This window comes from Littorina saxatilis, linkage group LG13 (genome assembly GCF_037325665.1).
Source record: "Littorina saxatilis isolate snail1 linkage group LG13, US_GU_Lsax_2.0, whole genome shotgun sequence".
NCBI lineage: Eukaryota > Metazoa > Mollusca > Gastropoda > Littorinimorpha > Littorinidae > Littorina > Littorina saxatilis.
The window spans coordinates 9,981,522-10,006,038 of NC_090257.1; the positions used below are offsets into that span (position 1 = coordinate 9,981,522).

The window sequence follows — 24,517 nt, forward strand, 5'->3', positions numbered from 1 at the left end:
TGATTTGGGCCGCATTCCTTCGTTCGTGAAACGAGGAAATTTCGTCTGCTACAAGTGGAGTTATTTCGGTTTGCTCGATCGTTACGAATTGACAAAAAAATCTCCCAGTTCACATGAGAACGCCATGGACGTTACCCAAGGTGCTTTTGCGCTTGTAAAGTGTTTATTTCTGTTATCTGTGTGTTGATAATTATGAAAAAATACTTTGATTACATGCTTCATGGAATGAACCAACACGACCAGTGTTTCAAGTTGAACACTGTTCTGACAAAGTGGATAACGATCGTTCACGATATTTTAAATCGATTTTTGTTGTTGTTAAATAAAAAAAATTTGGACAGTTTGAAACATAAACGAACAGGTAACATCACACTCAAGAAAACAAGACACAAAATTGAATGCAATCATCTTTATTTTCTGCAATAAAAGCAAACTTCAAACGCACACCCAGTGGAGTCTCATTTTGGCAATGAGATTACTGCTGTAATCTCGAACATTTTCTTTGAAAAATATTTTACTACGAGTGATATCAATTTGATTTTTTCTTATGTATATCATTATTCATTTATGGTCACAATGGTTAAGGTACAAATGCCATATTAATTCATTTTCTTTTCCTCCAAGGCTTTGGAATTGAGTTGGGTGAGAGCCCATCACCTTTTGAGACAGTCTCATTTACAATCAAAGCTGCTTTTGGGCAAAATGAGGCTTCCTGCCGTTGTTGGTGTTGTCAGTGTGGTCGGTTTTGATGTGTGAGGGGAAGGGAGGACTTTGTTTTCAAATTCTCAATCTTTAGTGTCGGTCTGAGAAACAATGGGAAGTAAGCGGTCTAAATCAGTAACTGCATACCACATGTGCAATAGACTAAGTGAGATTTAACTGCATACCACATGTGCAATAGACTAAGTGAGATTTAACTGCATACCACATGTGCAATAGACTAAGTGAGATTTAACTGTGTCACGTTTCAATATATCACTTAAGGTGATTATGAACCGGTTAATTACTACTAATTAACTAACCACACCACGATCCACTCTCGCAGTCATACAATTAAATAGAGTCAACAAAAGTATAACTCGCCACCTCCCTCGAGCCTTCACTCAAAATATGTTCCTTTTACGTTCTCAACACGTAAAAAACCCGTGGTCACTGACAAAATGCCAGTAGTATATAGAAAATTATAGTAACACGCTGATCCCGTGTAAATACAGTCAAATGAGAATGTTCTGTTCAAAAAGCTCTAGTTCATGCAGGGGTCACACACCCCACGTTGTCACTACTCCAATGTAATCACAGATAAGAAAAGACAACGGTGGTCAACGGGGTGCGTAAGACATGGTGCACTTAGCTTTCTTTCTGTATGCTGGTTAGCCGGTATGCTGGTTAGCCGGGTTGCTGGTTAGCCGGTTTGCTGGTTAGCCGGTTCGCTGGTTAGCCGGTCTGCTGGTTAGCCGGTTTGCGTAGCTTCCTCAGGTCCCAGCTCCAACGTCTGCAGCTAGCAGTGTCCCGCCAAAGGCAGCCGTGCAGCAGTTACAGGAAAACGAAACGAAGGCTCAAAAGCCTATGATTGTAACACTCTCAAGGAAGCAAAGTCCGCCTCCTCCCTGGAACAGCCTCTGTTCGTCAACAGTGACAACAACGTCCAGAACCCCTTGTCGAATCCTTATGCGAAAGCCATCGCACGACGAAGGAAAGTTGACGACTTGTCCTCAGCAAAATATGTGGCAGTGAGAAAGAAATAACTAGTGGAAGTTCCCCTAGAGTGCCGAATATAATATTCGGTGAAAATCCATCATACTCTAGAAACTGTGTATTAGATCCTTCCCCTTCTGCCGCTGGGTGTCAAGTGCGCCGTCCTTGTGTCTCTGTCAGACAACCTAGCCAATAACACGTGACTGACCTTGTCACAAAACCAGTCCAGCTATACACAATTCTGCCTCCCAAGCAGAAAAAAGACACGAGAAACTCAATCCGTGAAAATCCCGTGCGCGCTGTCAGCGAAAAACCGTCAGCCCTATGACAGCAAAAAAACCCACCGCGAAACTCGTGCGCTACAAAACATCCGTGCTCGTTGAGCACTGTCAGCAAACTCTGCTGTAGCCCAATATCACGCACAGGCGCTTTCTATCATAATCGACCAAGAACAGGCACTCCACCGAGTGACACTTTCTTGGTCTCTGTCACCCGATCGTGACAAACTGCATACCACATGTGCAATAGACTAAGTGAGATTTAACTGCATACCACATGTGCAATAGACTAAGTGAGATTTAACTGCATACCACATGTGCAATAGACTAAGTGAGATTTAACTGCATACCACATGTGCAATAGACTAAGTGAGATTTAACTGCATACCACATGTGCAATAGACTAAGTGAGATTTAACTGCATACCACATGTGCAATAGACTAAGTGAGATTTAACTGCATACCACATGTGCAATAGACTAAGTGAGATTTAACTGCATACCACATGTGCAATAGACTAAGTGAGATTTAACTGGCTACAATCTCCTGGCACCCGAGAGAATAACAAGCAATAAACTAGCAACATTCCTCTTCATAATTTCTTTGAGGATGAAAGTCGCTTTTTCATTTCAACGCTTGTTATTCTCTCAGGTGCCAGGAGAATGGTTCCGTATAACTCTCACCTACTCCATTGCACATGTCGTATGCATTTAGAGCACTAACTTCCTTTAGTTCCTCAGAATAGCGCTCTGCCTCATTCTTTTACGATTTTTGTGTGTTTGCGTTTTCATTAAGAGATAAGACAGTGTGTGTGTTTGCGTTTTCATTAAGGCCAAAAAAAATAATAGGTGTGGTTACGGTAACATAGCCAAAAAAAATAGGGTAGGTAGGTAGGCAATCACTTTTTTTTTTTTTTAACTTTTTTTTCTAATGTGTACAAATTCAACCTACTTGACAGGGAAATAAGTGTGCGACTCGGGCGCTTTCGCTTTCATTGCGTTTTTTGCACTCGTTTTTTTTTGTTTTTTTGACAAATGTAATAAAAAGTTATAGGATCGGCCTAAAAATAGGGTAGGTCGGGTTACCGTAACCACACCTATTTTTTTTAAGAGATAAGACAGTGTGTGTGAGTGTGTGCATATGCGTGTGTGTGTGAGGAAAGAAAGAATGCGCGCGAAAGAAATAGGTAATATCAACTATAACAATGCGCTGTTCATCACGTGCCATCATTCTTAAATTATCCTTGCCATCCTCATGAAGTCAGCGACTGTCTAATAAAGAATTATCCGAAACTGAATGCTGTTTCCTTTTTGTTTTAGAGATGCGACAGTGTATTTATTGCTTGGTGTGTTGTGTTCAGGGCCGTGTGGACAAGCTGCAGGAGCAGCAGGAGATCATGTTGCTGGATGAGCGCAAGTTCCGCGACTACCTGGCCGAGGTGGAGAACGTGATCCGCAAACACCAGCAGATGTTGCACGACGCCGCCGAGGAACACAGCTCTCTCCGTTAGTGTCATGTCGCTCTTGTCATAACTGTTTTCAGTCAGGATTGAACTTGCTATATTTGTTATTGTCTTCAGCTACAGGTGAAATGTTGTTGTTGGGTTGTTTTTTTTATAAATGGGGAGCCTTATTTATTTTGTCCTTCAGTGCACGTGGTGGGGGAGGGGAGGATCATTTTCCAAGTGAGCCCTGATATCGGGGGGGGAGGGGGGGGGGGGGTTGTGTAATGAGGGGGCAGTTGTCCTGAGGGCTTATTAGCCTTATAATTTACAGCAAGCTGTTGTTTCAATTTAGCAAGTAAATACCTGTTCATAGTGTCCAAAGAACAAGCATGTTGAAGCATTACCAGGGCTCCCCACGGACCATTAACAGGGCTCCCCACAGACCATTAACAGGGCTCCCCACGGACCATTAACAGGGCTCCCCACGGACCATTAACAGGGCTCCCCACGGACCATTAACAGGGCTCCCCACGGACCATTAACAGGGCTCCCCACGGACCATTAACAGGGCTCCCCACGGACCATTAACAGGGCTCCCCACGGACCATTAACAGGGCTCCCCACGGACCATTAACAGGGCTCCCCACAGACCATTAACAGGGCTCCCCACGGACCATTAACAGGGCTCCCCACGGACCCTTAACAGGGCTCCCCACGGACCATTAACAGGGATCCCCACGGACCATTACCAGGGCTCCCCACGGACCATTAACAGGGCTCCCCATGGACCATTACCAGGGCTCCCCACGGACCATTAACAGGGCTCCCCACGGACCATTAACAGGGCTCCCCACGGACCATTAACAGGGCTCCCCACGGACCATTAACAGGGCTCCCCACGGACCATTAACAGGGCTCCCCACGGACCATTAACAGGGCTCCCCACGGACCATTAACAGGGCTCCCCACGGACCATTAACAGGGCTCCCCACGGACCATTAACAGGGCTCCCCTCGGACCATTAACAGGGCTCCCCACGGACCATTAACAGGGCTCCCCACGAACCATTACCAGGGCTCCCCACGGACCATTACCAGGGCTCCCCACGGACCATTAACAGGGATCCCCACGGACCATTACCAGGGCTCCCCACGGACCATTAACAGGGCTCCCCACAGACCATTACCAGGGCTCCCCACGGACCATTACCAGGGCTCCCCACGGACCATTAACAGGGCTCCCCACGAACCATTACCAGGGCTCCCCACGGACCATTACCAGGGCTCCCCACGGACCATTAACCGGGCTCCCCACGGACCATTATCAGGGCTCCCCACGGACCATTACCAGGGCTCCCCACGGACCATTAACAGGGCTCCCCACGGACCATTAACAGGGCTCCCCACGGACCATTAACAGGGCTCCCCACGGACCATTAACAGGGCTCCCCACGAACCATTACCAGGGCTCCCCACGGACCATTACCAGGGCTCCCCACGGACCATTAACAGGGCTCCCCACGGACTATTAACAGGGCTCCCCACGGACCATTACCAGGGCTCCCCACGGACCATTACCAGGGCTCCCCACGGACCATTAACAGGGCTCCCCACGGACGTCACTCCTGGAGGGTCCCGGGACCCCCACTTTCAATTTGTAGAGGGTCCATGGACTCACTGCAAAATGTTAGAGGGTCCCCAGGGTCCAAAAGCCGAATAGTCCTGGTGTACCTATAAAACATTGTGGTTATGCATAGTGTACTGTGTACAATAGCTGATGATTGCAGTCTGAAAAGGAACCTGCGGTACACACGATAAAGGAAATTTAGTGCGTCCGGGGACCCCCTCCATAAATTTCTAGTACGTGTTTTCGGCTTCCAGTGCATATAGGACGCAGGGACGCGCGCTATGGGGAGCCCTGCATTAAACTACTTGAAATAGAATTGCCAGACTGTGAGTACTCCACAGGGAAAAAGAAACCAATAGTTGAACAACTTTTTTAGCACATTTTTTGTTATTCAATGGTGCTCTCTTTCAAGACCTGGCAGACAGGATGCCATAGAGTGGAAGTACATTTCGACGTCGTGTTAGGAAACGGTGCCGTTGCTGAACTTTGGTTCAGTTTTGTGTGTTGCATGTAGTTGACTTATTTGTACTTTGTGGGAAAATACCGATATTATATTTTGTAAACACAATATTTATGTTTGGACGAGAATGCCGGTGAACTTTCTAGTCCTGTCAAAACAAGTTGTTTACCACGTTGTTTTGAGTCGTGGGTTCGTGGCCTTCGCTCGGATTAAGTGCGTCGGCACTTTTGATGTATGTCACAGAGAATATCACTACAGGCCAATCCGGATAAGACGAAATTGAAGGGACCGAATTGTTATTGTGTCCTATCCGAAATTTCGACTTGGTCATAGTACTAAACTTACGTCACATTACTGACGCATGGGTGACGACATGAACAAAAAAGAACAAAACAAAAGAACAAACGAACAAGAAGCAAGCTGACTGAAACGTCACTCGTGAATTACGTCACTCACCTAATTTTCTCAGCATGTAGCCTACACTCCTCCTTGCTTTCCATTCCGTGAAAGCGAATCACAGGCACAACAGTTTGGAGTTCATTTGTTAATATTTATAAAACCGTGAGAGCACATCACTGTACACATGAAAGTAAAAAACCACCACCATGAAAAGAAAAATGTTTGTTCGATGTAAACACTAAGACTATCGCCGTATGTACACTCTTGCCATTCCGATCAATGCACGCGGTCTCCCTACTTCTTGAAGAAGTCCATGATTGTCGTCTGTTTTCTTCCTTTCAATGCACCTTTCTCAATTTCTCCTTCCAAGAAACTGGCCTGGTCGAGAGACGTTTCATGGACAGTGTGCGTTTGAACCAAACAAAAAGACATTCCTCGATCTTTTCGCGGCCGCTGTCTTTTTCACAACAAACACGCATTCGTTTTCTCTGCAGTTGAAACGAGGAAGATGCAGAAGCTGCTTCAATTTTTTGCCGATCGCTCAGAAACGTAGACAAAGTTGAATTGGGAATGTTAAATTCTTTGCAGATTTCCGATTTCGAACGGTCTTTCTTGTCAACTGCAGCGATCACTTTCAGTTTCAAATCAATCGTATGACTGGTTAATTTTCTTTTCCGTGACTCTGCCATGATTGTGGATGAACGCAAGACTGAACAAAGACTGAATGAGAGGCAACCCACAATTTGAATTCTTCTTCTTCCGTATAGTAACCACGTGGTTCACCCGTGAAACAAAGAAAACAAAAGGCGATACACAACCCCTTCCTCTCCCACCCCACCCCCCTCCTCCCCCTCCCTCACCTCGTCACTTCATTCTCCAACCATAAGAACACACACAAACACACACTGTGAGTACCACTCGCCCCTCCTTACTCCTGATCGAGGCGTGCCGACTGACCAGTCGGTGTGGCGTCCGTGTAGAGAAGAAGGGAATAAGGTTACACAATGCGCTAGTGTGAGACGCCAAGTTTCGTATTTCGAGTTGCTGTAGTAAATATAGAGTAAACTTTGTCTTTGGGACTGACTTTCTGTTGTGTGCTATCCGTCTTTCGACTTACGTAAGAGAAATCCCATTTCGAGCTCAGGGTACTTTGTACACATAGATAAAGAGGGATAATTCCGGACCAGAATTTCTTTGTGTGCTAAGCGAATTTTTGACTTAACCGTTTGTGAGTTAGCTGGATTTGCCTGTATTCTAGTCCATGGACAGTTCATCTAATTTTAGTTGTATCATGTTCGGTCTGGAATATTCTCGAGATTGAGTATTTACTATATAGGCCAGCGCGATTTGTATGTTAAAAAGGCTTCTACTTTGAGTTCTGCTACGATGTGCAGTTGTATGTATGGAATGCTAAATAAATCCTCGAACTCAATTTGACGAGTTTTTGTCTGCTGCTGTGAAGACGGGCCACGTAGAATAAAAGAACACAACTATACAACATATGAGAACTTCGTCAATCTCAAGTGTCGTGTAACTCGTCGTCATGACATTTTGGCGTAACTCATTTTAAACAGCTTTTCAGGAGAAGGACAACACTTATTATTAGTTTTATGAAATAGTGTCTATATTTGTTTCTGGTATGGAAAGAATTATAACAAAAATGCATTGTCGATCGTATTTAAGAGGATATTTTTCATGGAGAATGATTTACTAGTCCAAAGCTTAAAAACATCAAAATCGCCAACAATCAAGTTATGCCAACACGGCGAACGCAAGAAGAAGAAAAAGTTATGCCAACAATCCAGGATGTCATCGATTTTCAGAATTAATGAACAGCAGTTCTGAGAAAAAGATGTTCAAGAGAGAGACATTTGTTGGTATACATTAAATATTTGTATGGTTGCTTTCAGCAAGACCTGCATAAACTATACTTGTACATTTACTATTTGTATGGTTGCTTCCAGCAAGACCTGCATAAACTATACTTGTACATTTACTATTTGTATGGTTGCTTTCAGCAAGACCTGCATAAACTATACTTGTACATTTACTATTTGTATGGTTGCTTTCAGCAAGACCTGCATAAACTATACTTGTACATTTACTATTTGTGTGGTCTCTTTCAGAGCAAGACCTGCATAAACTATACTTGTACATTTACTATTTGTGTGGTCTCTTTCAGACCAAGACCTGCATAAACTATACATGGACATTTACTATTTGTGTGGTCCCTTCCAGAGCAAGACCTGCATAAACTATACATGTACATTTACTATTTGTGTGGTCTCTTTCAGAGCAAGACCTACACTCTGTGTTGTCGAAGAACCAGCACATGTGGGCCATCCACGAGCAGCAGGAGCTGACCCCAGCAGACGTTGAGCGGCTGCGAGCAGCTCGCCAGCAATTGCAGCGTCAGGAGGAGGGCCTGGAACGTGAGGTGCAGGCCATCGATGCCGACATCTGGAAGGAGGAGATGGGGCTGGCTAAGCACCTGGAACAGGTAAGAGGGGAGAGGGGGAGTTTTTTTGGTCTGCTTGAGTCTTTCTTTGATGAGAGAGAGAGAGAGTGTATGTGTGCTAAACACCAGAACTAGGTAGGAGGGGGAGAAGTTTTTGACAACCTGTGAAACTTGGTCCTTGATTAATTTTATTGTGTTAAACACGAAACACGAAAATACCCAGCATGCTTCCTCCGAAAGCGGCGTATGGCGGGGTAAAAACAGTCATACACGTAAAATTCCACTCGTGCAAACCACGAGTGCACGTGGGAGTTTCAGCCCACGAACGCAGAAGAAGAAGAAAATGAAAGGAAAATGAATAAGCTTTTCATATTTGCAAAGAGAATTGTGCTATCTTTAAAGGTAAAAAAGGTTATGGGGGTGACAACATGATTTTTGTTGAATTTTGTACGCCCATTTTTTGGAACACGTGACAAACACAAAGAAGACATTTTTTGTGTGTTCAGTTTATTTTAGATATGCTGCTAACTAGTCTGTTTTGGCATTCATTTTACATAACATAGTAAAGTTTTATTGAGTTTTGCTGATAAACAAAAAAGTTATTGTCACCTGAATACCCCCACCCAAATTTCAAAGTTGGACTTTCATTACATACGCATGCCTAAGGCCAACAAAAAAAATAGTCTGTTTACGGTATCCCGACCGACCCTATTTTTTCGCGCGACCCTAGACATTTTTTTGGCATTTGGGAGAGAAAAAAAAAGTCTTTGTTTTTTGGCAAAATAACTTAAAAATATGTTTTTGGGAGAAAAAAGAAGAAAAAAAAAGTCTGTTTTTTGGCAAAATAACTTAAAAATATGTTTTTTGGGGGGGGCAAAAAAAGTCCCGACCTACCGACCCTATTTTTTGGGCCTATGTTACCGTTAACAGACTACAGGCAAATCCAGCTAACTCACAAACGGTTAAGTCAAAAATTCGCTTAGCACACAAAGAAATTCTGGTCCGGAATTATCCCTCTTTATCTATGTGTACAAAGTACCCTGAGCTCGAAATGGGATTTCTCTTACGTAAGTCGAAAGACGGATAGCACACAACAGAAAGTCAGTCCCAAAGACAAAGTTTACTCTATATTTACTACAGCAACTCGAAACACGAAACTTGGCGTCTCACACTAGCGCATTGTGTAACACACCGACTGGTCAGTCGGCACGCAATAAAGTATGAACTGAAGTTAGGAGGGGGCGAGGAGTAAGGAGAATTATCCAACTCCAAGAAAACATTCTGAAAAAGGTGGGGAAGTGGTGACAAGGCAGTGAACGCACTCACCATGCACTGACATCATACGAAAGCAGCCACACAAACACAGCACAGAGGCAGAGGCAGGTGTGCAGATGCTTTGTGAGAATAAGCGTTGAAAACCAGTTTGAATAAAAAAAAACAGCAGATAGAGCCGCATGTCATAATCATTCTTCTTGTCTGGCTTTATTGACTGCATGCCGATCTTGTGGCAGTGACTTTTTCACTCTTCAGTCGGACTGTACACAAACCGCTCTCACTCTCCCTCACTGACTACCCTATAAGCCCTGACAACTGATCCTTGGAAATTGTTTGGAAGAGTACACCTCTCTATTTCTCTCCAATGCTCTTCCTGCTGACTTCAGTGACACCGGACACCCCACTGAGTTTAGCCAGCTACCCCCCCCCCCCCCCCCTCTCTCTCTCTCTCCCCCCAGCCATGTACTGTTTGGTGCTGTGGCCAGAGAGGTGTCACCGGCTAATTGAGGCCAGCTGCACTGTTCACTCAGAGCAAAACTAGTTGACTGTGTCTAACTTTTGACAAAGCAACACAACTGAAGGGTTCACAGATTAGGTAACCGACTCACTGGTCAAGGCTGCAGGGAAACAAGAGTATCTTTTCAATGAAAGAGGTTACACACAGATACGCGATGCTGAGAACAGTGGCCGATTTTTCACTCTCTTTCTCGGAGGGCCTTCATCATTGCAGGGACTGCTGTAAAGAAATGCTTGCTCAGAAACTAACTCTTTTTGCATTGAAACATGCACCAGAACTGGTGGACACCATCGACAATGTCAAACATGAAATCAAAGCAGTTTGCTTGAGGAAACGGTCGTCAGCAACTCAAACTTCTCTGTTTTCTTTTTTTAAGAAAATCTGAGGTGACTTTCTTTGTGGCCCCGCCCCCTCCCTCTGTAAGGACCCCCCTCCATAAGGACCGATTTTTGTCAACATTTTCAAGGTCGCTAGAGAGGGGTTCCACTGTACTATGACCAAGTCGAAATTTCGGATAGGACACAATAACAATTCGGTCCCTTCAATTTCGTCTTATCCGGATTTGCCTGTATCTAATTTTTGTTTTGCCTAATAATGCATTCCTATAACTAACTTATAACAAAAACCCAGCTTGTTTCTGTCATAAAGTGTGTCTAACATATGAGTTTATCCACTGTCCGACCCATCCAATGTAAAATAACCAATTTTTTTTCGATAATTAGATAATTGGTCAGTGGAAAACTACAGGGGGCAGGGCATCGTAAGCTTGCTTACGATGGGTAAGGGAGCGAACTGGTAAGAGTTAAAGTGGGGGTAAGTTTACTGTGGTTATGAACAAGAAAAGCAAGGTCCTAAAAGAGATGGGGGTTTGGTGTTCCACTGTATGTGTTCAACAGAAAAAGTCATGAATGATGAGTGTGACTGAGCATGGTTTGTGTTCCACTGTATGTGTTCAACACAAAAAGTCATGAATGATGAGTGTGACTGAGCATGGTTTGTGTTCCACTGTATGTGTTCAACACAAAAAGTCATGAATGATGAGTGTGACTGAGCATGGTTTGTGTTCCACTGTATGTGTTCAACACAAAAAGTCATGAATGATGAGTGTGACTGAGCATGGTTTGTGTTCCACTGTATGTGTTCAACAGAAAAAGTCATGAATGATGAGTGTGACTGAGCATGGTTTGTGTTCCACTGTATGTGTTCAACACAAAAAGTCATGAATGATGAGTGTGACTGAGCATGGTTTGTGTTCCACTGTATGTGTTCAACACAAAAAGTCATGAATGATGAGTGTGACTGAGCATGGTTTGTGTTCCACTGTATGTGTTCAACAGAAAAAGTCATGAATGATGAGTGTGACTGAGCATGGTTTGTGTTCCACTGTATGTGTTCAACAGAAAAAGTCATGAATGATGAGATGAGTGTGACTGAGCATGGTTTGTGTTCCACTGTATGTGTTCAACACAAAAAGTCATGAATGATGAGTGTGACTGAGCATGGTTTGGTGTTCCACTGTATGTGTTCAACAGAAAAAGTCATGAATGATGAGTGTGACTGAGCATGGTTTGTGTTCCAGCTGAACAGCAGCCTGGCAGAGTACTCCAAGCTGGCACGGGCGCTGCGTCTGATCCCCCACACCACAGACCTGGCCAACGGCATCAACTTTGAGCTGCGGGCATGCACCGAGCAGCTGGACAACAAGTTTGACAGCGTCATCAAGGTAATGGGGAGATGTGCATTGCAGACTTAATTCGTCGTAGGTGCTCGCGCAACACATGAGGCCGTGACTCGAGTCAGCACACACACACACGCTTGTGTCTGTCCACCTTCTGCTGACCAGTTTGGGTCCCTCTCCGCTGTCTGTCACCAGCTCATCTTACTACGGTCATCCTCTGTGTCTCTGGCCTGTTGGGGTACATAATTTGTAGCAGATTGAAAAAAATAAAGTAAAGCAATCAGCAATGTCAAAGGCCCGAAAGGGTAAAGTAGGAAGAACAATCGATTAGCACAATAGCCTAGGAGTTAAGACCTTGGACTTCCATGTGGCAGATTTGGGGATCAAAACTCAGGTGGGTTGAATGGGTTAAAGGTGGAGATTTTCCCTATCTCCCTGGTCAGTTTATGTGCAGAGCTGCTAGTAGCATTTACTGATTCAGCAAGCTCAAGGGAGATCACCCTCATTGTAAAATCAACAATTACAGTCAAATCTAACGATCACGACTTTATTGCATTCAATTTCGGAACAGTAGAATTTTTAATTAACCAGAGTCTAAGAACTTATTGAAAATCCAACATCCCATCTGAGTCCAAACACTTTCAATGTCTCTCCCACCTTGCAGCCAGCCCTAGTGGCGATGAAGAAGAAGGGGCTGGAGGCCATCCAACAGCTGGAGTCGAGCAAGCTGAGCGAGGAGTCGAGTCTGGAGCAGTACAACGAGCAGGTCAACGAGGTCAATGACGATATCGCTCAGCTCACCAAAGACATCAAGGCCAAGGATGACGAGCTACTCTGTCGCAAACAGGTTGGACTTTTGGGAGATTTTGTTGGTTTTGGGTTACGGTACTCTGTCTATCTGTCTTTACCTCTCTCTCTCTCTCTCTCTCTCTCTCTCTCTCTCTCTCTCTCTCTCTCTCTCTCTCTCTCTCTCTCTCTCTCTCTCTCTCTCTCTCTCTCTCTCTCTCTCTCTCTCTCTCTCTCTCTCTTTGAGTGTCTCTCTCTCTAGCACTCTAATCAAATTTGGCATATATATTAACAGCTATTGTGTTTTCAGCGTAGCAATAGGGTCTAATATTTAGACGAGACAAGTAATGCCGACGAGTCGAAGACGAGTCGCATTATACTTATTTGAGTCTAAATATCAGACCCTATTGCTACGCTGAAAACACAATAGCGTTTATATAGCGTTTATATTCTGACATTAAATTCTGTGTTAAAATCATGTTTATGTCAGCAACAAGTACCAGAATGGTCCATGTCGTTGATTGCAGACGACGGTTCCCTTTCCGCATGAAGCCACGGAAATAACCAAACATTGAAAAACCCTCGGACATGTAAAACGGAGAAAACTCGAGATAACCGGATGGTTAGCATTACGTCAATATGCCAGGAATCGTATGACGTCATGACGTATCATGCTTGCCGACGTAGATTGTATGTTCGAAAATCTGACTTCTGTTGGGAATTCGCGTGGTGAAGACTGCGGTAAATCTGTAGATGATAAGAGAACAAGGATTGTCTCAGAAGAAACGACTAAATGTTTCAGACCGGTAACTTCATTTCAACATTGCACTATACAATGGACGTTCTATGTGACAGGAGAGTTTGCTGATTTTGTGTTAAACATTGGAGATATCGTCTGCTAGAATCAGAGATAGGTCATTTCAGATTGCAGCTTCTGGAAATTTGCAGGTTTGTTGCCTGTTAAAGATCTGGATTTTACACGTAATGTAAGTCATGTACAGTAAACAACAAGTCGCGTAAGGCGAAAATACAACATTTAGTCAAGTAGCTGTCGAACTCACAGAATGAAACTGAACGCAATGCAATTTTTCAGCAAGACCGTATACACGTAGCATCGTCAGTCCACCGCTCATGCTCATGGCAAAGGCAGTGAAATTGACAAGAAGAGCGGTTTAGTAGTTGCGCTGAGAAGGATAGCACGCTTTTCTGTACCTCTCTTCGTTTTAACTTTCTGAGCGTGTTTTTAATCCAAACATATCATATCTATATGTTTTTGGAATCAGGAACCGACACGAATTAAGGTGAAAGTGTTTTTAAATTGATTTCGACAAATTAATTTTGATAATAATTTTTATATTTTTAATTTTCAGAGCTTGTTTTTAATCCAAATATAACATATTTATATGTTTTTGAAATCAAAAAATGATGGAGAATAAGATAAACGTAAATTTGGATCGTTTTATAAAAAAAATATTTTTTTAACAATTTTCAGATTTTTAATGACCAAAGTCATTAATTAATTTTTAAGCCACCAAGCTGAAATGCAATACCGAAGTCCGGGCTTCGTCGAAGATTACTTGACCAAAATTTCAACCAATTTGGTTGAAAAATGAGGGTGTGACAGTGCCGCCTCAACTTTCACGAAAAGCCGGATATGACGTCATCAAAGACATTTATCAAAAAAATGAAAAAAACGTATGGGGATACCATACCCAGGAACTCTCATGTCAAATTTCATAAAGATCGGTCCAGTAGTTTAGTCTGAATCGCTCTACACACACACACAGACACACACACACACACACACACACGCACATACACCATGACCCTCGTCTCGATTCCCCCCTCTACGTTAAAACATTTAGTCAAAACTTGACTAAATGTAAAAACACACACAAAGCAAATGGCATCGTCTGTCGACTAGTCACAGAAACAAGAAACCTGACGAGGTATGCGTGTACTTTATACACGTGGGAGAAACCGGAACCCTGCGCCTTTGTTATTGCCAATATGCTTTTGGATATTGGCAAAAATGGCCGACTTCCCTAGCATTATGCTTTGATGATCGGAAAAGGGATGTGTGAGACCATCCAATCACAGCCCCCGAATTCCCCCACGTGTCCATCAGAATAGCTATATATATATGAATCCCAAGCACATTTTTGCTGATTTTAAAGGCCGTCTTTAATTGAGCCTGAAGTGGATTGAGCAGTCTATCAACAATTCAGTGCCAAAGGGTTGTTTAGCCAGCAGTCTATCGACAATTCAGTGCTAAAGGGTTGTTTAGCCAGCAGTCTATCGACAATTCAGTGCCAAAGGGTTGTTTAGCCAGCAGTCTATCGACAATTCAGTGCCAAAGGGTTGTTTAGCCAGCAGTCTATCAACAATTCCGTGCCAAAGGGTTGTTTAGCCAGCAGTCTATCGACAATTCAGTGCCAAAGGGTTGTTTAGCCAGCAGTCTATCAACAATTCAGTGCCAAAGGGTTGTTTAGCCAGCAGTCTATCAACAATTCAGTGCCAAAGGGTTGTTTAGCCAGCTTTGCCAAGTTAGCTTCACCCAATTCATTTGAGGCTCAAGGATTGTCAGATTTGATCCATCACTCTGTCAACTACAATGGACCCCCCCCCCCCCCCTTTTAAGATCTCAACAAATCTGAGAAAATCAGGTCTTAAATAGGAGTAAGTCTTAAAATGGGAGTAAATTTACAAAGGCTATGAACAGAAAGTCTTAAAATGGGGGTACATTTACAAAGGCTATGAACAGAAAGTCTTAAAATGGGAGTAAATTTACAAAGGCTATGAACAGAAAGTCTTAAAATGGGGGTCAAGTTACAGAGTATATGAACAGAAAGTCTTAAAATGGGGGTCAAGTTACAGAGTATATGAACAGAAAGTCTTAAAATGGGGGTCAATTTACAGAGTATATGAACAGAAAGTCTTAAAATGGGGGTCAAGTTACAGAGTATATGAACAGAAAATCTTAAAATGGGGGTAAATTTACAAAGGCTATGAACAGAAAGTTTAAAATGGGGGTAAATTTACAAAGGCTATGAACAGAAAGTTTAAAATGGGGGTAAATTTACAAAGGCTATGAACAGAAAGTCTTAAAATGGGGGTAAATTTACAAAGGCTATGAACAGAAAGTCTTAAAATGGGGGTAAATTTACAAAGGCTATGAACAGAAAGTCTTAAAATGGGGGTAAATTTACAAAGGCTTTGAACAGAAAGTCTTAAAATGGGGGTAAATTTACAAAGGCTATGAACAGAAAGTCTTAAAATGGGGGTAAATTTACAAAGGCTATGAACAGAAAGTCTTAAAAAAGATGGTCTTGAAAGGGAGGGAGTTTAAGATGGGGGGGGGGGGGGGGTCTTAAAAGGGGGTACCCGCTGAACTGACCACAGGGCTGTGTTGACTGTGAGTGCAGCTGTACCAGCGAGACATCGAGGGACTCCAGGGCACAGTGGACCACCTGGAGCAGGAGATTCGAACCCTGCTGACCTCCACACAGATGAGCCTGCAGGACGCCGAGCGAGAACTGCGCCAAACCTACAGCTGGTCAGTATCGCTCACCAACACTTTCACTTTACTGTCACAGACAGTTTCCGGATATAACTCTTGTCAGGATTTTCAGCAGTCTGGTAGAGTAAGACCCTTTTTTACTTAGACAAGCTTTTCATAACATGGCGAAGCACGTACCATGCTTCCGATCGGCTTTATCCTGCAATCGGGAGGAACAACTAACTCTGCTGTGTATGTTATGCTGCGCACGCCAAATATGATACCCTTTTCTTGTGAAAATATGCACAATCGGAGCCACGCTTCGCGGAAGATTGCTTGCTCATCACTGGAAGTGTTCGCTAAGTACGTATGTTTTCCTAAACTCGCGTGACCTCGATCAAAACACATTGTCAGCGATCACTACGGGCCAGCGATCATTTTTGCAACAAATTGTGAACTCGGATGAACTTGTGAACGCTGATTTTCGAAAGAAAGGGGTATCATATTGTGTGTGCTCTGCATAACAAACACATCAGAGTTCGTCCCGATTGCAGGATAAAGCCGATAGGGAGCGTGATACATGCTTCGCCTCGTTTTAAAAAGCTTGGCCGCGTAAAAGGAGTTCTTAGTCAACCAGACCGCTAAAAATCGTGACAGCGTTATTTCCAAAATTCGTCTACTGTCAGCGTACAAGGTGCTACTGATCATTACGGACACTATCTGATTGTTGGAACAAAACCAAGAGAATAAAATCAAGTGCATCTTTCTGAAATATGTCCAGTTTAACACTGTTTCAAAAAGAAACAAGAATGGGTGGTCCTGGTGAGGTTATGTCCCCTCTTTCTTTTGGCTGGTAACTGGCGCCACCTTGCGGCAAGATCACACGAGAAAGGGAGAAAAAAACTTGCATTGGTCCCAAATAGCATATCGGTTTGGTTGAGAAAGGGAGAAAAAAACTTGCATTGGTCCCAAATAGCATATCGGTTTGGTAACAGTTTGTGTGTAAATAGTGCATTTTATACGGTAAACGGACAATGGTCAGTTCTGGTGAGGTTATGCCCCTTCTTTCTTTCGGCTGACAACTAGCGCAACCTCGCGGCAAGATCACAGGAGTTGTCTCGCGTTATCACCCCAAAAGCGCTCATTGATTCTACTAAGATAAGATGTAAGAGCATGTGTGTCTGATTACCCCCACTCAAATAAACAACAGACACTGCGGTCAGTTTTGTTTGTTTGACTTTGTGTTTGACTCGCCTGTGTAGCTAGGTTACCGTGGCAACCCCTTTTTTAAGGCCACCAAAAGTTTGAAAAAATCAGGTCTTAAAAAGGTTGTAATCCAATTTGTTTGTTTGTTTGTTTGCTTAACGCCCAGCCGACCACGAAGGGCCATATCAGGGCGGTGCTGCTTTGACATATAACGTGCGCCACACACAAGACAGAAGTCGCAGCACAGGCTTCATGTCTCACCCAGTCACATTATTCTGACACCGGACCAACCAGTCCTAGCACTAACCCCATAATGCCAGACGCCAGGCGGAGCAGCCACTAGATTGCCAATTTTAAAGGTCTTAGGTATGACCCGGCCGGGGTTCGAACCCACGACCTCCCGATCACGGGGCGGACGCCTTACCACTAGGCCAACCGTGCCGGTGGTGTTGTAATCCAAGAAGGGGGGTACATTTACAGAGGTTATGAACAAAATTTCTGAGAAAACAGGGTCTTAAAAGGGAGGAAGTCTTAAATTGGGGCGTCTTAAAAGGGGGATTCAACTGTACATTTTGTGTGTGTATTATTTCCGCCACAGGTAGCCATAGTATTGAATAGGGTTTGGATGTATTGACAGCCAACCTATTAAGTTTTGCTTTCTCATGAAGTGTAACGACAAAGGTTGTTGTGTGTTTGTAACCCAGGGCGGAACAGAAGAGGGAGGGGCTGAAGAAGAAGGAACAAGAGCACGCAACCTTCATGACCACCGTGTGTAACCTGGTGGCTGATCACAAAACACACGTACAGGTAATAATAATCATTTCTTCTTCTGCGTTCATGGGCTGAAACTTTCACGTACATTCGTGTTTTTTGCACGAGTGGATTTTAACGCGTATGGCGGTTTTTACCCCGCCATTTAGGCAGCCATACGCCGCTTTCGCTGCTCGACAGTCATTGTTCACCTCGACAGCTGGCGCAGTCTCGGAGGAACACTGACTGTCTCAGTCTGTGTAAAATGTCATATTTTGGTAACAAAAATACAAATAACTTATGCTTGTGTATTGTTGATGTTGAGCGTACACTGCTATTATAGGTAAATTCCTTCAATCCCACCGCCACAGACCTATCAAATAGGCTTCACGTCCAACAACACCATCCTTTCATTTCAACAGTCATGCAAAACATCAACAGCCTGGCTGGCTGCTTCCTGTGCAGATTTAGATTCAGTTTTGCTGATTGAGTTTACTAAGTGCAATCTATGTCAATCTGATCAATTACTTCAACAAAGAATTGCTACAATGCACAAAATGCGGCCATGCGTTTGATGTTTGATATATGTCAGGCATGGGAATTGTCCGCCGAAAGGCACATTTCCGCCGAATTTTTATTTTGTTCCGCCAAAAAAGCAAAGTGTCCGCCGAAAACAATAATGGGGGAGGCTGACTCAGATGACACCAAATTGCACCGTTTAGGTTCTTTGGAGAAAAGTTGCTATTACATAGAAACATTCAGTCTTTTTTTTACTTGTTTCAATTCCCATGCCTGATATGTCCAAGTGAAGGGATGCTCTTTTTATATTTAGTCAAGTTTTGACTAAATATTTTAACATCGAGGGGGAATCGAAACGAGGGTCGTGGTGTATGTGCGTGTGTCTGTGTGTGTGTGTGTGTAGAGCGATTCAGACTAAACTACTGGACCGATCTTTATGAAATTTGACATGAGAGTTCCTGGGTATGGAATCCCCGAACGTTTTTTTCATTTTTTTGATAAATGTCTTTGATGACGTCATATCCGGCTTTTCGTGAAAGTTGAGGCGGCACTGTCACGCCCTCATTTTTCAACCAAATTGGTTGAAATTTTGGTCAAGTAATCTTCGACGAAGCCCGGACTTCGGTATTGCATTTCAGCTTGGTGGCTTAAAAATTAATTAATGACTTTGGTCATTAAATATCTGAAAATTGTAAAAAAAATATAAAAATTTATAAAACGATCCAAATTTACGTTTATCTTATTCTCCATCATTTGCTGATTCCAAAAACATATAAATATGTTATATTCGGATTAAAAACAAGCTCTGAAAATTAAATATATAAAAATTATTATCAAAATTAAATTGTCCAAATCAATTTAAAAACATTTTCATCTTATTCCTTGTCGGTTCCTGATTCCAAAAACATATAGATATGATATGTTTGGATTAAAAACACGCTCAGAAAGTTAAAACAAAGAGAGGTACAGATTCTGTGAGTTCGACAGCTACTTGACTAAATATTGTATTTTCGCCTTACGCGACTTGTTTTTTTCTTTTTTTTTTTAACATCAAAGCCAGGATGGATTTGTGTTGGGGAACATATGTACGCAGGTTGAACGTTACCTTAAACACTTGCAGGGCTTCCTAGTACGGAGAAATTGGCAGGTATGGGAATTGTCCGCCGAAAGGCAAATTTCCACCAACATTTTTTTTTTTTCCGAGGAAAAAGCAAAAGTGTCCGCCGAAAATAATAAATGGGGGAGGCAAAAATGGTTCTGAAAACTGAATTTAATGGCAAACTTGGAGCTCAGATGACAAAAAAATGCACAACTAGGGTTCCTTGGAGAAATTGTTTTCCGGGGGCGCTTTGCGCTGTCGACTTTGATATTACTTACAAATGTTCAGCCTTTTTTACTTTTTTCAATTCTCATGCCTGATTCGCTCTATCATCCGGATGGGAAGACAACATGTACAACTACAGGGGAATGAATGTTATTCTCATGGTGTGTTTCAGCAACAACTGAAGAGCATGGAGCGAGACATGTCCCAAGTGCTGGTGCAGGAGCAGGAGCGAGCCCAGCGCATGGAGAACTACAGCGCCAAGTTGCGACACCAGCTGCAGCAGGAATAAAGTGCTGTGTAGCAGTTTTCCTATTGTGTAGATTGTATGTTTGTTTACCCCGCGGAAAACCGTGAGAGTTGTAGATAAACAAAAATGTACGTCTTTCGTTTAGCTCTGCAGATTTATTGCATGGTGCGTGCACTTATTATTTACTCCTTTCCGGATCTAGTTTTGCCTTGCGTTGTGTTCATTCCCCTAGTGCATGCACCTGTAATCTGTCTGTCGCCTAATTTATCCTCTCTCACCTAAAATTACCGGGTTAGCTTATCTTCATAAAAAAAAGGCTAAGATTGCAAGAAGAAATGACGACTTACGTGACAATGAAAACCATTCATACGAATAACCGAGTCAATTTCATGGGATCACTTTTCTATAAAATAGTTTATTAGACTTATTTATTAGTTAGAAAAGTGTACAAATGTCTCGATACAACAAGCGTAATTTACGCAATATTATAAATTCACATACAAAAATCGGTACAAAATCCCGGGCGCCTTTACATGGCAAACATCGAAAATGCGCAAGTTATCATACAAAAACAATGAAGCCACCTAATCTCCCTTCCCCGGCTAATCCTATCTTAAAGCGAGACTCCGCATATCGAACTAGCTACATTTTTATCCCATACGGAATCTTTTGTTCACTGACTGACTAACTAGGAATTTCTCTCAAACCTGTTTACATTATTGGAACTCTAAATGGGAGAAACAGTTCTTCCCTTTTTGGGCTAACTTTTAAGGAAGGTCTAATACCTCAGAACTTGCTATATTAACTTTGGCGAGAACGGGACAGAGTCACAGACGACTCTCCTTATTCACCACCAAAGTGTTTTGTCCCTAACTTAATTCCAGTTTTCCCCCTTTTAGAAAGTACCATGCGCAAACAGGGTGGGACACCAAAAATTGAGGAGCTTGCCCACATTTGCGCAGGTCGCCTAATGTTTAATCTTTCCACCTATCTAACTAGTTTAGGACCGTTCAATCAAACGCACGCCGACGTTCTAACAGTCCGGTTGTTTACTTCTGACTATCTACGAAATTCTCTCCTATTTATCTTTTGAACCTGTACTGGTGTTTGAAGTAAACAATCCAGTAACATGCGCGGTTATCCTTTGAAGCTGACTTTACGAAAGAATATGTGTGTGCGTGTGTGTGTGCGTGCGTGTGTGGGTGTGTGTGACCATGTTTGAATTTATTCGGATTTAGTTCTCTTTCCTTGTTTGTATTATGATTGTGTAAGTGTAAAGCGCTCTGGGCTCGTCACCACGAGGTTTACGCGCTATATAAGTAATCGTTATTATTATTATTATTATTAAGAATCTCTAAGTTCTTTTACTTTTACTCTGCAGTTTCCCTATGCTACCCCGTTGAAAGAATGCGGAGTCTCTTCCCGTAGTAATCTTTCCTGGCCTTTTATACCAGCTTATGCTGTAACCCGGACAGAAACACGGACCCCATACGGATTGGTTGATAGCAAATCGACCATCACCAAACTACTTATGAAACATTCCGCTAACTACGTAGTCCGCCCCTTTTCCCTCATATTCTGGCCTATTAGCTAACGTAATGAACAATTCATCAATAATCCAACTTATTTATCCCACATATTATTTTATCCACATCAAAATAACGTATATTTCCTCGTAGCTCACGATTCCCATTCTTTCTGATCTAACGATGATTTCGCCCATCGCTCGTTGTTTCCAACACGACGAACAATCATCATCCTCCTCATTCGTTATTGATCAAAAGAATATCTCGTGATCAATAAGCTACGTTCCTCAAACAACTTTCATCCAATCTCTAGTCGTAAAACTTGACATTTGTCCAGTTTTACCAATGTTTATTAACCTGTATGCCGGTAAATCATGTCAGCGCCACACAAATGGCCGCCAACATGGAACTAAGCAGGTAATTACCTCCCTTGCGTCGTCTACTTTTGGTTTCGATACCAACTATTCTGACACTTCTTCTAAAAGCTGAGGCCAGCGATAGTGTGACAGATTGACTCTGTACACCATGACTGTCCTGAACCTTCAATATCTAATCCTAGAATATTAAACTTTCTACAAATAGGGCTCTCCCGCTACAGCTGTATGAAACCCCCGGTGTTAAACTCACATACAACTGTGTATGATATTTACACGTGATACTCTGTCAGGCAAGGGAATTGTCCGCCGAAAGGCAAATTTCCGCCAAAATTTGTTTTTGTTCCGCCGAAAAAGCAGAAGTGTCCGCCGAAAAAATAAATTCCGCCGATCGGCGGAAATCCGCCAAAAACGAAAATCCGGAGGAAAAAAAAAAAAAATAAATATATCCGCTCATTGACTTTAGATTATTATTTTTTCTTACTCAAGCCTTGTTATCTTTCACTTATATCCCTCTCAGCTTGAAGGAGAGGGCACTAAACACATTTGAATTACATGTAGTAAAAAGTCGTCAGCTTCAGGGGGCAACGCCCCCTGACCCCCACAAAGGGCGCTGCCCCTGGACCCACGGCTTTATTTCAGCTGAAACACTGCCATTCCTTCAGTACCATGCCTGGAGGCAAAAATGGTTCTTAAAACTGAATATAATGGTAAACTTGGGGCTAAGATGACACCAAATTACACCAGTTGGGTTCTTTTGGAGAAAAAAAAAATTCCGCCCAAAATGCCCCCAAACCCCCCTAGCAGGGCTAGGCGCTTCGCGCCGTCGACTTTGCTATTACTTACAAATGTTCAGCCTTTTTTTACTTTTTTCAATTCACATGCCTGTCTGTGTGTGACTCACCATGTAAAAGGGTTCCGTCAGAATTTCTCTGCTGATGTGAAACACACACAGGAAATTGTGTACAAAGACACTGTGTAAAATGCACACATTTAACTGTGTACAAAGACACTGTGTGTAAAATGCACACATTTAACTGTGTACAAAGACACTGTGTGTAAAATGCACACATTTAACTGTGTACAAAGACACTGTGTGTAAAATGCACACATTTAACTGTGTACAAAGACACTGTGTGTAAAATGCACACATTTAACTGTGTACAAAGACACTGTGTGTAAAATGCACACATTTAACTGTGTACAAAGACACTGTGTGTAAAATGCACACATTTAACTGTGTACAAAGACACTGTGTGTAAAATGCACACATTTAACTGTGCATGAAACCTACAAATTCGAACTGTGTGAAACACAACTTCGTGTCAAATGAACACATGAAACTGTGCATAAAACACTCAAACTCTGTGGCAAACGCACACATGAAACTCTTTGTGCTGATGTGAGAATGGCTTCGTTAGACAATCAACGTAATCTTCGTGTGGAAGAAAACGTCTGTCACACGCAGGTATTGTTGCATTTGTTAGTGTTTTGGGGGTTTGTACTTTTTTTGTTTTTGGTGAGGTAACTGATCACAAAGTGTGAATGTTATATTTTGATGTATAAATGTTTTTCAGTTCAGCTCACAGTAAATTAATGTGTGCACCTTTTCTTTTTCCATTTCTTGAGCTTGAATATTGTTTGACATTTAACCATGCCTTCTTTGACCTGTAAGCAGGAAGAGTATACTGTAACAATCTTTGTACATAGTGTATATTGGCCAGTTCAAATAAATGATAGATTACGAAAGTGCTTGTTATTGTATGTTTGACTCCCTCTCTCTTTCTCTCCCTCTCTCTTTCTCTCTCTTTCTCTCCCTCTCCCTCTCTCTTTCTCTCCCTCTCCCTCTCTCTTTCTCTCCCTCTCTCTTTCTCTCCCTCTCTCTTTCTCTCCCTCTCTCCTTCTCTCTTTCTCTCCCTCTCTCTTTCTCTCCCTCTCTCTTTCTCTCCCTCTCTCTTTCTCTCTTTCTCTCCCTCTCTCTTTCTCTCTCTCTGTCTCTCTCCCTCTCTCTTTCTCTCCCTCTCTCTTTCTCTTCCTCTCTCTTTCTCTCCCTCTCTCTTTCTCTCCCTCTCTCTTCTCTCTTTCTCTCCCTCTCTCTTTCTCTCCCTCTCTTTCTCTCCCTCTCTCCTTCTTTCTTTCTCTTCCTCTCTCTTTCTCTCCCTCTCTCTTCTCTCTTTCTCTCCCTCTCTCTTTCTCTCCCTCTCTTTCTCTCCCTCTCTCCTTCTCTCCCTCTCTCCTTCTCTCCTTCTCTCTTTCTCTCCCTCTCTCTTTCTCTCCCTCTCTCTCCAGACTTGGGTCTCGCATAGCCATATGGGTCCAAGGGACATTAAGAAATAAGTCAGTCACTTTAAAAAAAAAATTCCACCACACTGGTATATACACACGCATGTGCGCACACACACACAAGAGTACCGGGGAAAAAAAGGAAGATAAATTAGGAGTCACGGTTGCTTCCC

At 42.8% G+C, this 24,517-nt stretch overlaps 1 protein-coding gene across 1 annotated transcript in view; it reads left to right on the forward strand.

Moving 5' to 3' along the window:
• LOC138983554 (kinetochore protein NDC80 homolog) overlaps positions 1-23,810 on the forward strand; it is a 37,722-nt gene extending 13,912 nt beyond the window's left edge. The window contains exons 9-15 of the mRNA XM_070356825.1: positions 3,334-3,478; positions 8,197-8,402; positions 11,732-11,875; positions 12,495-12,677; positions 16,042-16,172; positions 18,026-18,128; positions 20,087-23,810. Of these exons, the coding sequence (XP_070212926.1) occupies positions 3,334-3,478; positions 8,197-8,402; positions 11,732-11,875; positions 12,495-12,677; positions 16,042-16,172; positions 18,026-18,128; positions 20,087-20,203 (1,029 nt within the window). The 3' untranslated portion in view covers positions 20,204-23,810. The remainder of the gene's footprint in view (positions 1-3,333; positions 3,479-8,196; positions 8,403-11,731; positions 11,876-12,494; positions 12,678-16,041; positions 16,173-18,025; positions 18,129-20,086) is intronic.
• The last annotated feature ends 707 nt before the right edge of the window (positions 23,811-24,517 follow it).